We start from the raw sequence: 15245 nt of genomic DNA, 5'->3' as shown, positions 1-15245 counted from the left end.
GGCCACTCATTTGTATATTCTGATTGTTGTCGTGGATTAACGAATGTAACATGGTAACCCATGTTTTGAAAATCGGACCGAACCGGCTGGTTCAACCGGTTCAACTGGGAACCGGTCGCGTATCCGGTTCTTAATGACCAAAAAACCAGTATTTGTGTGAACCGGTGAAAACCGATCGAATCGGTAAAAACCGGTCCGGTTGAACCGGTCAAAACCGGAAATTTTAAAAAATATTTATTTTTTTCAAATTTTGTATTTTTTATATAATTAAATATAATTATGATATCATCCAGTTTTTCCGGTTTTTGAGACCGGTTGGACCACTTGAACCATCGAACCAGTAAGAAGACCAGTTCGGTCTCCGATCCGGTTTTCAAAACCTTGATGGTAACACATGTATTATGAATGACTAAATTTTAACTTCACATTAGTGCATTATGAAATGTAAGATTTATTTTGAGTGATTTCTCTAATTACTATTTCTCCTTAGTCTTTGTAATTATATTCTTGTTTCGATTGATTTCTCCAATTATTATTTTCCCTTAGCCTTTGTAATTATATTCTTGTTTGTGGCATATGCATAGTTGTTTTGAACAGCATTTATGACTTTTCATATTGTTGTAAATGTTATATCATATATAATTTTTAGAAATTATGCTTCCAAAGCATCTATTGGTAGTGAAAAACATTAAGAGAGAAAGAGAGAGAGTGTGTGTGTGTGAGAGAGAGAGAGAGAGAGAGAGAGTGAATGAGTGAGAGTGTGTGTGTATGTGTGTGTGCGTGAGAGAGAGAGAGAGAGAGAATAAAGGTTTCAATTTGGGGCTCTTGATACGTATATCCAAAATAAACCTCAAGCTTCTTTTTAGAATAAAAATAATATTGATAATGGAGTCATTGATAGAGATCAAAACTAAAGTTGTTAAAGTCTTATTTACAGTTTACAAAGTCACAAAAATTATTTAGTATTTAATGGTTTGACAATGATAGCTATTGAGAATGAGATATTGTATTATCGTTCTTTTGTTTCAATTGTTTTTATAACATTTATCGAGTTATCATTGTGTGATTTAATTTTACTTATATATATATATATATATATATATATATATATATATATATATATATATATATATATATATATATATATATAGGATATAGATCCGGTAATAAAATTTTTTTGGTAGGAAGGTAAGAAGTTCTTTTTCTACATATTTTTTTGACGAACAAAATAAATGAATCACTAGATGATTCATTTGTAAGATGATTTACAAGAAAAAATTCCCAAAAAACATTTTTATGATTCATTTTTAAGTAAATTAAAAAAAAAAATCGTTTTTATGATAATTTTAGTGAATAACAACAAAATCATTGTATAAATGAATCATCGAGATGTTTTTTTGAGAATTTTTTCTTGTGAATCATCTAATGATTCATTTTGTTTGTTCGCGAAAAAAATATATAGAAAAAAAACTTCTTACCTTCCTACCAAAAATTTCATTCTTATTTGATCTTGACTATATATATATATATATATATATATATATATATATATATATATATATATATATATATATATATATATATATATATATATATATATATATATATATATATATATATATATATATAAAGTCAAGATCAAATAAGAAGGAAAATTTTGGTAAGAAGGTAAGAAGTTTTTTTTCTACATATTTTTTTCACGAACAAACAAAATGAATCATTAGATGATTCACAAGAAAAAATTCTCAAAAAAACATCTCGATGATTCATTTTTACAATGATTTTGTTGTTATTCACTAAAATTATCATAAAAATGAATTTTTTTCTTAATTTACTTAAAAATGAATCATAAAGATGTTTTTTTGGGAATTTTTTCTTGTGAATCATCTTACAAATGAATCATCTAGTGATTCGTTTATTTTGTTTGTCAAAAAAATATGTACAAAAAAAACTTCTTACCTTCCTACCAAAAAAAATTTCTTACCGGATCTATATCCTATATATATATATATATATATATATATATATATATATATATATATATATATATATATATATATATATATATATTTACTATCTTATAAAACAAATCTTACTATTTCTACAAATAACTTTAATATAATAATAATATTTTTTAAGACGTTTAAGTATATAAGCCTAAAGTACAACCAATCATCAATAAAATAATAATATTTTATAACTTAGCATTTTATCCAAGTTTGAATCCTTATAATTCTCCCAAAATCTTGGTATCTGGTGCATTCAAAATTTGAACCTTGTAGATCTCATAGCTTCCGCAAATATCCTTAAATGTTGCATGTTTGATTGAATTTTCAAATTTTGAATTCTACGTCCCTTTGTTTCTCTCCCATGTTATAAAGCCCACCGCCAGAACATTCGCCATCATGTCAGTGTTCTTCTCCCACCTCTCTCGATCCTGGAAACCTAGATCGACCTTCTGCTACAACTAGCATACCACGACTAATATATTTTTTCCCTTTTGGATTAATAAATTTATTCAGTAAGTGTGTGAAACATGAAGATCATCAGAACAAAAGAGGCTTAGGTTTCCCCAAGAGCGTCAACAAACCACTACGCATGTCGTCATCCCATTAGGTTATTGATGGTATGATTTATTTTGTTGTTCATCTTTCTTCTGTATGATTTCTAACCCTACGCCTCTCTCTAAACCTTATATCTACTAAAAACCCTACCCTAAGCAACCACCGTCTGCCAGAAACAATGACCTGATATGTTGGAAACGAAGACACCTACCCATCAGGTTCTATAACGCAGTATATGTTGATTGCACCTCTCTCTCTCTCTCTATCTATCTATCTATCTATCTATCTCAAGCATATTTGAATTTATGTTTCTCAAGTTCTTAGTCTCAATTGATGTATTTAATTTTTTTTTTTTCAGTTTTTTGAATGCAAACGTTCTTCTGTCAACCTATTGGATGCCACTATCGATAAATTTATGTTGTAGTTTTGCTGATGATCTTTACTGGAGCAACGAGCAAGACGAAGATGTCGATAGGGAGGGAAAACAGAAGAAAAAAAATTATTGGACTTAAGGTTAGTTCGTGCTTTCTCAATTCCTAATGTAGCACTTGGTTCCTGGTATGTAAATCTTAATTGAGTATTTTCCATTTTAAGTCTTGTACTCGGCGAGTCATAGATCCGACTCGCCGAGTAGGGACGGGACCCGGGACACGTTTAAGTTGGCGACTCGGCGAGTCCATATCGTGGACTCGGCGAGTCACTGCTGTTGGATGAAACCCTAAGTTTCAGGGGTTTGCACCCTATTTAATCCCCCTTTCCACCCCCAAGCCAGCCCCATTCTCCCTAAGAGCCATATACCTCGTTCTAAGCCTTGTTTTGTGGATTTGAAGCCATTTAGTGTGTCCTCTTGAAGATTAGAGGGAGTAGGGAAGGAGATTAAGAAGAAGAAGAGAAGGTCAAGCACTTGTGAGCAATTTCAGAGTGATATCTAAGGTATGGCTTGTTTTCCCCTTGTCTCCATGCTTATGGCCCCATTAAAGTCCCTCATGACTCATTTCCAAGCTTGTATGTGCATCATATTTCGAAATGAGTTGATTGGCCTCTAGATCTAAGCATGGTTGAGCTCCAGGAGCTCAGATCTACTACCTTTATTAGCCCATAGATGGATATTTACACAACTTTACGTGTTATTCATGCTCTAGGAGTCCTAATCTACGAATGGCATGGACTGGATTCGAGCAAAATCGCATTTGTGGCTCTTGAATGGAGCGGACTTGGCGAGTCGCTCATCTAACTCGGCGAGTCTAGTCGCGAGTCTCCGAGTTTGTCCCCTTTTTATCTATGTCGAGTTGTGTGGTGAGTCCAGGATGGACTCGGTGAGTTGGAAGCCAAAACTCACCCATAGTGGAACTCGGCGAGTCGATGCCCAGACTCGGCGAGTTCAAGGCAATCTCCTTAGATCAAGATCAGACTCGGCGAGTTGTTCATACAACTCGGCGAGTCACAGTATAACTTGTTCATCGGATGAAGATGAACTCGGCGAGTTGTTCATACAACTCGGCGAGTAGGATGAAGGACTTGAACATCAGTTTGGAAGGAGAACTCGTCGAGTCGACGCCTAACTCGACGAGTAGAAACAGAATTCAGGACAGTCGTTGGGATATGGACTCGGCGAGTTGGTGGTCCAACTCGGCGAGTCGGGTCAACTGGAAGTTGACTCTGACTTTGACTTAGGGCATGATCAGGGGTAAAATGGTCATTTTACTCAAAGAGCGGTTAGCAGTTTTGACTAAGTGTTTGGTGGGAATTACAGCCGGAGGATTTCCGGAGCAGCAGCAGCAGCAGTCAGACTATTCACACACAGATCAGCAGCTACGAGGTGAGTTACCTTCCAGTAGCGGTGGGTCTAAGGCCACAATGCCGGCCCACCAGTAGGAGATGTATGATTAGATGATTGTCTCTGTGATATTCATCTAGGGTTGCTACTACCTGTGTTATGTTTATGTGTTTGTATGATATGACGCTATGTGCTAGTGATAGTGATAGTAAGGGAGATAGTCCCCAGGTTACCGGTCGATAGGGCCAAAGGGGCAGTCATGCCCAACCATGCTAGATAGACTATGTGATATATGTGTTATGTGGTAGTAGTAGGGGGTGAAATAGTCCCCGGTACCCGGTCTAGAGAACCGAAGGGGGGGCCAGCACCTAGATATGCTAGGCAGTATCCGGTCGAGAGGACCGAAGGGGTAGGTCGGGCACCCAGATATGCCTGACAATTTATGTATGTTATGTGATTTTATGGTTTGTGGTACAATGGGGGAACTCACTAAGCTTTGTGCTTACAGTTTACAATTTTGGTTTCAGGTACCTCTTCATCGAAGGGGAAGGAGCTGGATCGGTAGCGGCACATCATGCACACACACGGGTTTCCGCATTTATTAGATTTCTCTGGGATTTATACTCTGATGTTTCGATTGGTTGTATGACTTGACTTTTGAACATGGTTTATGTTGTGACGTAGTTTGATCAAACAATGTTTTTATTTATTAACGTTTTCCTAAAGTAATGTTTTAAAAACGAAATTTTTGGACGCGAAAATTGGATCGTTACACCTAATTTGATTTCAATTTACGTCAATTTTCTGTTTTACTTTCAATCTCTCAGGTTTGTTTACCTTCTTCTATTACGCACGTCAATTCCTGGTTTTGACTGATACTACAATCTGCACTAAAACACGGTAAGCCACTCAAGGAAGTTGATTATCCCCGCTCTCTTAACCAACGAACTCGACCTGGCAGTGCACACTCACCTACAATTGGTTTTGAGTTTGAAGTCATTAAGTAAATCTGTTGCTGATTGGATATTGCTTGAATTCGTAGAGAAATGTAAATCGCCACCCTGCTCGGTGTTTTTATATTAATAACATTTAATTTTTACAGTTTTGGACAATATTGAATATTACAAACTGTTTTTACATCAAAACATTACGGATTTTCATTTTTTTTTACCATGTTGTCCCTGCACACTGTATTTATATTGTGACATCCCCAAAATCATGGCCAGAAAAAACCGATTTTGTTTATGCTTTATGAAAATCAGAGTACTTCATTTTATAAAAAGGTTGCGGAATTGGTTCCCAGAAAAACATGATAAATACGTTATTAAAACATTTTCGAAGAAACGTATTTTTATTCATCTTAAAACGTTTGGGATGTCATCGTTAATACCGAAACATAAGCATAAACAGAACTTACAATGATTTACACTAGTGACCTATAGCTCTTTAAATCTCTTAGTGTAAAGTCACTTCACTTCGTCACCTGTGATATACATAAACTGAGTGGGTCAGGTTGGGAAACCTGGTGAGTACATAGGGTTTTCAACCCACAATAATATAATTGTTATGTTTAATCATCAAACAATTAACCCCATTACCCATTCCCGTTATCTTCTTTACTCTTAAGGATTTAACCTAAGAGTCATCTATTATTCATTCGTTTATGTCGATGTCCCTTACTTCCAGGGTTCTAGGACTGGCACTAAATCCATAGCTGCCAATGTTCGTTCGTAAAGTACTAATTCCATAGCTGCTATATCCTACTCATCGGGTACTAAATCCATAGCTACCGGTGTTCAACAGGTACTAAGTCCATAGCTACCGATTCCTACAGGTACTAAGTCCATAGCTACCAGTGTCTAACTAATAGGTACTAAGTCCATAGCTACCAACAGGTACTAAATCCATAGCTACCAACGTCTAACATGTCCTAAGTCCATAGCTACCGGTGTTTGTCCCACAGGCACTAAGTCTATAGCTGCCAATGTATACTCACGTCATCTTCTATCTCTCATCATTCATCTACCCATCATCATACCCAACATATTCGTATATATAAAATACGTATACAGTTTAAATCCTTTAAAACATGTATAAAACGTTCATCCAGCATAGACAGCAAGTATTCAGGTAATATGCACACATAGCACGTAGTTTATATAAAATACTTCATATCTATGTGTAAGATGAAAGGGACCATGCACTCACCTGATTAGGTGGTGACTCAGCACTCGGACAGCGCTTCGATACTCTCAAAACGATGTTCCTTCGATAAAACCTAGTACCGATACAACTAGGGTTTAGTTTAACGATAACCGCGACTCATTAATCAGTTTGACTATTATTAAGCATTAATAATGCTCAATATAACTCATAATAATAGCCCAAATACTCATTATAAGTTCCTAATAATGTTACTATATTAAAACATAAGCTATATTAAAGATAGCGTGGGCATAGCTCACTTACAGCGGGTTTTTCGCAAAACCGGGCTTCGCTGGAGCAGCGTTTCCCGAGCCGAAAGTCTCTTTTCTCGGAGCCGTCGGGCGCTCCGGGGCTTCCGCCTCGTGCTAGGGAGGTTCCCTAGGCTTTTCAGGGGGTTTCGGGGCTAGAGAGAAGTTTTAGAGAGAGTGTGAAGTTATGGGAGGTGTGAGGAATGAATGGAGGCCTCACCACTTATTTATAGGGGCTGGAGGAAGGTTCACGTCGTGAATTTTTAATATTCACGTCGTGAGCCAGGCTGGCTACAGCCAGGCGCAGCCTGGTGCTGACACGTGGCATCGCACACCGGGTGAAAATCAGTTGATTTTCAAAAATTCATAACTTTCGCATACGAACTCCGTTTTCTACGTTCTTTATATCCACGCGTAGGTAAAATCAAGATCTACAACTTTCGTTTAGACTCCGTCGGCTAATTCTCGACCGATCTCAAATTTAACAGTAGGAGGCATTTAGACTGTTAAATGACCGCGAAGAATTCATAACTCCTTCATACGGACTCCGTTTTTGTCTGTCTTTTTACCGTTGAGTTCCTATTAATGAGATATTCAACTCTCATTTAGGTCACGTAAGCCAAAAACCGCTCGAACTAAAATTCGATTTTCGGGCTGTACACTACTAGGCCGAATCTTAGAAAAATCATAACTTCCTCATACGAAGTCAGATTTGGGCGTTCTTTTTATCGACGCTCTTAGTTTAACATATTCTACGAATTTTATTTAGATCACTAAGGCTAAAAAGTCCTCCATCGTAAATTCACTATTTACGCTTCCCGGTGCCGTGCCGGTTCCGTCGCGAAACTTCGACGGGTTATAACTTCTTCGTTATAACTCGGATTTCGGCGTTCTTTATATGTACGGAAATCTTGTGACATATTCTACAACTTGTTTAAGATTATTTATTCTAAATAATATTTTGTCGAAAAGTCATTTTCGACTCCTATTGTCTCTAATTTGACTAGCCCGGATTTGCGGGCATTACATATATTTTAAAAAAAATCATTTTTTATAATTTTAGGACCATATTGCCCTTGCAAACTGTTTTTATATTTAAAAAAATTCAAATTTTACAGTTTTAGGACCATATTGCCCTGCACACTGTTTTTATTTTTTTAAACAACATCGCATTTTCATTTTTTTTTTCTAAAAAACTAACAGGTTTTAGCATTCAACTTTCTATTTTCATGTAACCAACCGATAATAACAATATGAGTGTTCCTAGAAATATAACATGTTTTGAATGAAACTAATTGCCCGAAAGAAACTAATTGTCGCCGCCGCTTTGCGCGGGCAAACGACTAGTATATATATATATATATATATATATATATATATATATATATATATATATATATATATATATATATATATATATATATATATATATATATATATATATATATATATATATATATATCAAAACATGCATAAATCAAATAAATCAAAGGCTCAAAAAGTTGGTGTTACAAGACAGATATGTTGTCACAAGCAATAAACAAAAAAGGAAAATAAGGATTATCAACACAATTGCAGCATCAGATTAGTGACTAAATTAACGATCACAAATACTCAACCCACCGATGGTGTAACGAATGGATAGTAATTGCACAATGATGACAACAACTGTTTACTTACCTATAAAGAAAAGGATGTATTTTCTAACATTGATAATAATGATTTCCTAACCACTTATATAAGTATATGAAAATTCGAGGGTATGGAGAATTCTAAATTTGGCTTTGATAATTATGTTGGAGTATTAATTAAAATCCGTGCGGTGTTGTGATATTGTTGTTATTACTTAATTATTAGACTGTGCATACCACGTTTCAAAATCAAATACACCGCTAAATCAATCACATGTATGGTTGAATCACTACGGAGTGAAGGACGCCAGGTGTAAGAACATGACATGTTGGATCTAACCTATCATGTTCTAAGTCTAACTAAGAAAAAAACAACACTTGTTTTTACTCAAAGCTAAAAGAAAACGTCCATCACTTCTGACTTTTATTGGTTACGGCATTTTGTTTCCTATTACACATAGATCACAAAAACACAAACTAAAAAGACAATCACATAATACCTAAAAAAATACTTTCATTATTTAATGGATTTAATAATTTATAATTATTTTTTTATTATTTCTTAAAACTGTTCTAGTTTTAGAGATTATTGTGCCATTTACAGAACTAAAATATGATAACATGAATAATAAAAACGATTCAAAGCAGAATCATAAAATATCAAAAATGGATGAGATCATTTTACAATGATCATATAAATTTATTTATAGTTCGCATTAATCAATGTAATTGCGAAATAATTCTTTAGAATGGTGTCTACCAAAAAAAATTTTAAAAAAAAAAAAAAAAAAAAAAAAAACTTCAAAAAAAAAGTTTAAATCAGCTGATATATTTTAAAATACACGTTTATTAACGGTTTATATATTACAAAATACATTAATAGATTATGAAATACCTTCACATGTTGCATAATAATAATATAGATTTTTTCTGTGTTGTTTTTCTATATTCAAAGATATTTGTGCTAAAAATATAATGAAATGAGTTGTCATTATAAATTACCAAAAAGGTGGCCGTTTTCGTTTTGTCAAGTCGACCACCCATTTAACCATTTTTGTTATTTTTTGTGATTTTTCTTAGATTAAAGTTCACTGTTTGACTCGTTTTAATGATTTGGATTTATTTAGTGATATGCTTTGTAAAAATTATTTTTGATTTTTTATATTAAACATTAAAGAGTCATGTGAAATAATAGTTCGAGTGTAACATTTTCTTTCAAATTTAATCAAAACAATACTCATATAACTCACTCATTACCATTGAACAAAATCAAATTTGGTGTTTACATCAAGTTGAGTGTAACATTTGGTGCATAGATTGAAGATGCTATTATCCCAACTTACAGTTTTATTAAAGTTGGGGGTAAATATAAAATCCAAAAAAAAAAAAGGTTAAAAACCAATACACTTGAGAAAATGAACAAGTACATGCTAAAAATGTGATACAATATAGTTATACAAGACATTATAAATTATTCATCATCAACTAAAGTCTAGAAGTGTTGCCATGAATTTCCTTCAACTTGTATAAGTCAAAAATAGTAAAATCGTTGTGTTTACAATTGAACATTTAAATGATGATAGCATTTTTTGTATAAGAATTTTCAAAGAAGACATAATAACTACCTCCTCAGTAGCTTCAAGACATCACCAACAAGATGTAACGATCCAGTTACAAGAACCTGTTAATAATTAATTTTTCCATCTTTAGTCACTCCACAAACAGCCTTTTGTTAATTAGGGGTTATTTGGTAAAATTTCATTTGTTTGGAATATTACCTGAAGCCTAAGTGAAGGGTTTTCTCTAGCAGATTTTCTTAACCATGAAACTGCCAAGGGTAGTGATGGAAAAACTGCACTGCAACTAAAGTTTCCATTTGCAGGATTGCAGTGAGATATATCATCATACAGGAATTCAGGAGGTGGTGAATTTTCAACAGCTTCCATCTTCAGTTTCACACTTTTGTTCACCCCAATCTCTGCAAATTGCAATGCATCAAGTATGTTAAAATCTTTGTAGCCTATTCCCGACCGATGATAAAGATGAGAAAGGGCACTCTCGTCATTTACACACACACACGAGAGAGAGAGAGAGAGAGAGAGAGTTTTGGGCAATTTTTGTTTCATTGATATTAGTCTCAGCCAATCTGTTATGTCATGTCAACGGTCATGTGCAACAAACAGGGCCTTAAAGATTAGTGGGGTCCGCTAGTCTCTAGAATTTGGGATTTTGTTTGCTTAATAAAAAAAAAAAAAAAGTAAAAAACCTTTTCCATGAATAATTCTTTCCCAAACTCTTTGGAGGTTGAACTGCCATGTCAGATCCTTTGAGGGGATGCTCAAAGGGATGTCTGAAGCACCAGAAGTAACCTTGCTGTATGTTGAGATACTTGGGACAAAAATTGCTTTTGAGAAATCAGAACCTGCTCATGTTAATGAAAATTTTTTTTTTTTTTAAAACTGATATTCAGCAATAGTAAAAAAAAAAAAGATATATATAATATGAAATACCTGATGAAGCACATATATCCACAAGTCTTGGAAGAATCACTTCTGGATCTCTCATATCCATGCAATTAAACAACAGAATCTGATAAACAAACATGTGCATTACATAAGCAGCTGTGTTTTAACTAATATAACAAAATATGCAATCATGATTTGTAATGTGATTTAATTTACCCTTTTGGATATTGTTTTAGATTCTTCCTGTTCCTTTGAATGTTGAATAGAAATATCTTCCATGTTTTCACCTTTAGAAAAGGAAGATGACACTGGTCTATGAATCTTTTCCTTGACAACATTAGAAAACCATTTAGCACAAGCATCCATGCTCTCAGGACTATGAGCTCCATCCAAGTAAAAAATCAACTCCCCACAACAACTTTTATCAGATCCCATTTGATCATTTATCCCCAAACACGAGTCATGAACTATTTGAGCCCTTCCTGGAAGATATGCACTTGAAAGACCCCTCAAAAACGCCTCAGGTAAACTGTTATAACTCACATTTGGGAACAATTTTTCCCAGTTTCCTCTAGTATTAAGCCAACTTTTACAAAGAGAAACAGCAAGCCCAGCATTTGCAAGCTGGTGATCACCAGATAGACTTAGCTTCACCCCTTTCAACCTTTCGTATGTAAGTGGTGCAACTATTTGCAATGGAGCCTAACATTCATTATTGGAAAGGAAGCTATTTAGTTTCTTATTGTTTCCAACTTTATCCATACAGAGAAAAACAAAAAAAAGAGGGTCTAAGGGTACCTCCACTTCATGTGCCCTCTGGTTAAGAACATCCATTGCTTCAGGAAGTTGAGGTACAGTGAATGCAGGAACTTGAGGCTTTACAAAACACATTTAAAAAAAAAAAAAAAAGACTTTAACAATGGAAAACTATCAGAGACACGCATGTAGAGTAGTTTAAATGTACCTACTTCTTTGTACCTTAAATATCCCAGCTTTATGTGAAGCAATCTTTTCAAGAGTATCTCCTACAGTTAAAGCACTAACCACTATATCAGACTTGTCAAGAGTTGAAAAGATGTGTATTTTGACAATTTACTTATGAACGTTTTGATTATTTGGTAAAAAAGTTAGTTACATTGTGTGAAGAGAACTCACCGAGAATTTCCATGTGATCAAAACCAAGAGAAGTAATGCCACACACAGTAGGATCTTGAATCTGCAATGGTGACCAGATTTCAGGTAAAAAAAAAAAAGAAAGGGCTTTTTTAAAAACGTTTTCTACCAAAAAAAAAATGATAAACAATGAGATGAAGAAAAAAGTAAAAGAAAGGTGTATTACCACATTCGTTGAATCGTTTTTCCCTCCAAGACCAACTTCAATAATAGCAACATCGACCTGCAATGAACAGAGTAATGGAATAAGCAAGGTAATGGAATGAGTCATTACATTCCATTGTCATGTTTGGTTGGGAATGGATCATTAAAACATATTGTATGCTATGCACACTTAAAAACCTAAATGAAACTAGAGATTTAAAATTTTATACCTTTTCGGATACAAATATCTTTAATCCCAATAGAGTAAGGAACTGAAAGAGTGGAGGCATTGGCAGGTCTTCTGTGACTTTATCCTGCCAAATTACATATCCAGGAAAAAATATATACATATCAGAACCAGCTATTAAAGTTCATAAGACTATTTTTAGTAATGATGTAATACCTTCAACTGATGCCAGCAACCCCAAAAATATAGTAAAAATTGCCCTTCCGATATTTCCAACCTACACATTCAGCATTTAGATTTGGAACAAAAATGTTAAAAACAGATATACAGGATAATTCTATATGATGTAAAAAGAATGAAACAATGTAACACAACTAGACACATACCCATTAAGACGGAACCTTTCTTTCACATCAATTAAATGTGGAGAAGTAAACAAGCCAGTTTTAAAACCACTCTCCCTTAAGATTGCTTCACAAAATGTGCATGTTGAACCCTGATGTATTATTATGAACTTTATCAGAAGAAACGAAAAAAGAGTGTCCAAAGAAATATTAAAATTTGTCATTATAAAAGTTATAGTCACTTGTTATTCACCATCACTTCAAGAGAGAAAGGGTAAAATGGTCATTTACTCAGATTTATCATCATTTATACATTCAGCACTTGATGGAAGAAAACAAGAAACAAGCACCAAGAGAAAATAAATGGAAATCTCTGAGTATTGAAGATATGACTTGATAACAATTCAGAAAGATATAAACAAATGGATGTAGATGTACCTTTCCTTTGGTTCCAGCAACATGGATAATGTTAAGGTCAGCAATTTGTTTCTCTATGCCTAATATCTGAAATACAAAATCATAATAATATTTAGGTAGATATCTATGATGTGCATTTCTCATGACACATTTCCATATTATCAAGTTACCTGGACATACATTGACATCCTCTCAAGCTTCTTGTATTTAGCATCTGTATTTGCATTTCCATCACGTCTTTTTCCAGTGATCAGAGATGAAAGCGCTTCCATGGCAGCTTCGTATGTAAATGGTGAATGCAACTCTTGCATGCTTTCACTGGCTACACTACTACTGTTTCTTGTTAGCACAGTTTGAGAAGACATGTTTGCATATTGTAATCCTGAAACAAACATTTGGATTTTGCTAGGTTTTAAGTTTGTGTTTAAGTGTTTATGCCGAGTATCAGACAAAATATTTGTAAGGGTCATGTATACCTTTCTGATGTCTCTTCTCAAGTGAATGAAATGCTTTAAGTGCAGTGAGATTGTAGGCATTTAGAAAATGAGTAGAATGTTGAATTTCCCATGTTCTTCTATCAACGTGCAGGAGTTCCCTCCCACCAAGTATTCCTCGCCTCATGTAAGTGTTCGAGTGTACATGCATTAGACGACTGTGCCCACAGCCTCAATAGCGGATAACTATAATGTTAAACGATGTTGGAATCAATCGAAGTAACAAAACTGGATTCTAAACAAAATTCGTAAATTAAAAAGTAGAACTTGACAATTCACAACTCTTCTATACTTCGCAAATCATATCCAATAGTAAAAGCCACGCCGAGGATTCTTAGCTTACAATTAGGTATTGCGCATCGACCAAAGAAAGTATATTTACAGTTAAGGGGCCCAAATTCATAATTATAAGTTGAAGAACTCACTTGGCAAAAACAGAGGAGAACCTAGGGCTCAGGGAAAGGAACTTGTGTTCGATCTTTTACACGGTTGATGTGAGGCTAGAGGCGCCGAAGAGGGATAGGATGAGACGCCATTAATGGGTTCCTCTGTCCTTGGTGAGAAAAGTGCCCCGAGCCCCGACCGAGTGAACGGAATCTATGCTTGGCAAGATTTTGGGGCGGCAAAAGCGTTCCATCGGTGTGGTGCTGATGTATGTCAGAATGTGTATCCCACTCGCGGAAGAATCTTATCAACAAGTTGCAGAAGTGGTCCTTGCACTATCAACCTGTAGACAAACCACACAGGTTCATTTAGGGGTTCGTAATCAAACCGAAAATACGGAGAAGCAAAATCGCTGAGATGTAGGTATTGTATACTGAACCAAATAGGATGCACCGGTACTAGCACTGAGATTTTGAAGAGCCCCGACTAGCCTTTGAGCCTTTGTAACTCGGTTAATATTTATCCAATTAAGTTGATATTTTTTTACAGGGGAGTAAAACAAAAATCCGAAAATCAAAAAGCCGATAAAACTAAAACTAAAACTGAAACATAAACCGACGGTTTGGATTTGATTTTTTTCAAAAACCGAAAAATTTCGGTTTGGGTTCGGTTTTAGAATTTGGTAAAACCAAAAGAAACTAACCGAACTGATTATATAAAACTTTTACAAAAATATGTATTTGATATATAATATAAACAAGTGTAGGTGCTCATGTTTTGCATGAGTTGGATGTGAATTACATAGCAAAAGTATACAATGTGATTTTAATACAAAAAAATATATATATGAAAGATTCAAAGAAAGTAAAATGCCATTTAAGTATCTATTTTGGAATAAGAACATGATCTTAGTATATATGATTTACAAAAAAGAATGTTAGAATGTTTGTTTAAAAACAACAAAAATTAAAAAAATTTAAAAAAATTAAAAAAAAAAATGGTGACTCTATTGTCAGAATAACATGTTTCATTCCTAACTTCAACATTCTCATTCAACTCTTTACCTCACTCCTACTTTGCTTCCAACCCTCACTACCAATGAAGTGGTTAAGGTACATCACTCATACCAATAAAAATGATTTTTTTTATCTATCATAAATTTAGAAAATAAATTAAAATCTGAATGAAACAAAATAATAAGCTAACAATCAT

The 15245-nt window shown here is 34.3% G+C and overlaps 1 protein-coding gene across 1 annotated transcript; it reads right to left on the bottom strand.

The window, feature by feature from the left end:
- Positions 1 to 9832: 9832 nt before the first annotated feature.
- DFC (DHFS-FPGS homolog C) lies at positions 9833 to 14620 on the bottom strand. The gene is made up of 16 exons (XM_078972718.1): positions 14075 to 14620; positions 13632 to 13835; positions 13326 to 13537; positions 13177 to 13242; positions 12781 to 12890; positions 12611 to 12671; positions 12438 to 12521; positions 12230 to 12286; positions 12046 to 12106; positions 11869 to 11915; positions 11689 to 11766; positions 11107 to 11592; positions 10936 to 11014; positions 10692 to 10847; positions 10204 to 10403; positions 9833 to 10106 (listed from the first exon to the last, which is right to left on the bottom strand). Exons 2-16 carry the CDS (start codon positions 13798 to 13800, stop codon positions 10047 to 10049), a joined length of 1926 nt encoding a protein of 641 aa, XP_078828844.1. The 5' UTR covers positions 13801 to 13835; positions 14075 to 14620; the 3' UTR covers positions 9833 to 10046.
- Positions 14621 to 15245: the final 625 nt, after the last annotated feature.

This window comes from Lactuca saligna, chromosome 9 (genome assembly GCF_052625555.1).
Source record: "Lactuca saligna cultivar CGN05327 chromosome 9, ASM5262555v1, whole genome shotgun sequence".
NCBI lineage: Eukaryota > Viridiplantae > Streptophyta > Magnoliopsida > Asterales > Asteraceae > Lactuca > Lactuca saligna.
This window is presented reverse-complemented; position numbering and strand designations above follow the sequence as displayed.

What these genes read in the sequence shown, in the direction of transcription:
- DFC (XM_078972718.1), bottom strand. Translation starts at nt 13,800, where the DNA reads ATGCATGTACACTCGAACACTTACATGAGGCGAGGAATACTTGGTGGG. An exon ending in GTTGCTGGCATCAGTTGAAG is followed by an intron (nt 12,522 to 12,610) that starts GTATTACATCAT and finishes GTAATTTGGCAG; the next exon opens with GATAAAGTCACAGAAGACCT. An exon ending in AAGAATTATTCATGGAAAAG is followed by an intron (nt 10,404 to 10,691) that starts GTTTTTTACTTT and finishes TGCAATTTGCAG; the next exon opens with AGATTGGGGTGAACAAAAGT.